The sequence below is a fragment of the Herpailurus yagouaroundi genome, unplaced genomic scaffold (assembly GCF_014898765.1).
Source record: "Herpailurus yagouaroundi ecotype Mexico unplaced genomic scaffold, PumYag 139, whole genome shotgun sequence".
Taxonomy (NCBI): domain Eukaryota; kingdom Metazoa; phylum Chordata; class Mammalia; order Carnivora; family Felidae; genus Herpailurus; species Herpailurus yagouaroundi.
The window spans coordinates 58556823-58558357 of record NW_024412394.1 but is presented as its reverse complement, the minus strand read 5'-3'; the positions used below and the strand labels follow the sequence as shown (position 1 = coordinate 58558357).

Here is a 1535-nt window from a genome sequence, read left to right as displayed (position 1 = left end):
CTATTACTTTTTAAATTCTATTTACCTTACCCAAGCAAATCTTTTGCATATTTGTTAACAAGTCTGACCTCAAATAAACACACAGAATATATTATACACAGGCACTGATTTCCATCTTTGAAATATAACATTGAATATACTCACATTGTCATCAAGCTCTTCTATGTGCAGTATTTTTGCCATAAAGGTTAAATAAAGACACAAAAGACAGCTATTTTATATTACAATCAAATGATATATTTTGAACTGTTTTTCAGCCTTTGGGATTTATTTCCCCTCTTTTACTTCAGTGGGAAGGGGGTTCTTCTCACTTGGTTACAGATTTCCTCAAAAGATGGGATGAAGGAATTACTTTTTCTTGTCTTTATTAATCTCTGTGTCCCACCCATCAAGCACAGTGTTTGGAACAGATGATAAGTATTTTATTTAACTGAATTTAATTTTCCCAATATTCTTTTCTGACACATGCTTGTCCATAGTAATCATTATCCATGGAAAAGTACTGGCTTAAACTAACAGTAAATATTAGTTATGTTTTATAATTTTCACCTATGTAGTAAAGATTTACAAAGAAAATTATATATACGGTCCCTTTCTAAAGAAGAAAAAAATCTAGATTAATAGCAAACCTATAATATAATCCTTGGGCGCCACAGCATAGAGGACACCCAGTACTCCAAGATGGCGTCAGCTCTACCAGTGAAGGAGACGAAGCTCATGGATGTGAAGTTAGGAGAGCTGCCAAGCTGGATACTGATGAGGGATTTCACCCCTAAAGCCATCACTGGAGAAATTCAAAGAGGTTACTATCGGTATTACAAGTACCTGTATGCCAGAGCGCTTGGGTGGCTCAGTTGGTTAAACATCTGACTCTTGATTTCACCTCAGGTCATGATCTCACCATCAAGAGATCCAACCAGAGTGGCCTCTGCACCTACAGTGCGGAATCTGCTTGGGATTCTCTCTCACGCTCTCTGCCTCTCCCCCTCATGTGTGTATGAGCTCTCTCTCTCTCAAAATAAGTAAATAAACATTTTTTAAAGTATGTCAACGTGAAGAAAGGGGGGCATTGCTGGGATTTCTATGGTGCTGGCAGCTTATGGGCTATTCAACTACTATTCTTATAAGGAACTCAAACATGAGCAGCTATGCAAGTACCACTGAAGGGCGCCCAGCGTGGAGGCACATATGGCATTCTTGAGCGTGACCTTTGCCCAGTACCTTTGATTCCTTTCATATCCTAATTCAGAATTAACATCCAATAAAAGAAGACTGGTACTTGGGAAAGAAAAACCTATAAGAACTCTAATAGAAGCTAGAAAAGCTGGTATAGAGCAGATCTCTAAAAAAGAAGTGCTGAATAAATGTAAATGGAAAGATTAAAGATGGATATTTAGGGCACTAAAACCACTTCCATAGGAAGCATTCCTGATTAGCTTTAGGACCTTCATTTTTTTTTTCAATGTTTATTTATTTTTGAGAGAGAGAGAGAGCACACGTGCGCGTGCACATGTGAGTGGAGGAGAAGCAGAGAG

The 1535-nt window shown here is 38.0% G+C and overlaps 1 protein-coding gene across 1 annotated transcript; it reads left to right on the top strand.

Moving 5' to 3' along the window:
• Window positions 1–681: 681 nt before the first annotated feature.
• LOC121029175 (ATP synthase subunit f, mitochondrial-like) lies at window positions 682–1164 on the top strand. Its single transcript, XM_040473098.1, has 2 exons — window positions 682–845; window positions 1059–1164. The coding sequence occupies exons 1-2, from the start codon at window positions 682–684 to the stop codon at window positions 1162–1164; spliced, it is 270 nt and encodes an 89-aa protein (XP_040329032.1).
• Window positions 1165–1535: the final 371 nt, after the last annotated feature.

What these genes read in the sequence shown, in the direction of transcription:
- LOC121029175 (XM_040473098.1), top strand. Translation starts at nt 682, where the DNA reads ATGGCGTCAGCTCTACCAGTGAAGGAGACGAAGCTCATGGATGTGAAG. An exon ending in CTGTATGCCAGAGCGCTTGG is followed by an intron (nt 846 to 1,058) that starts GTGGCTCAGTTG and finishes GTCAACGTGAAG; the next exon opens with AAAGGGGGGCATTGCTGGGA.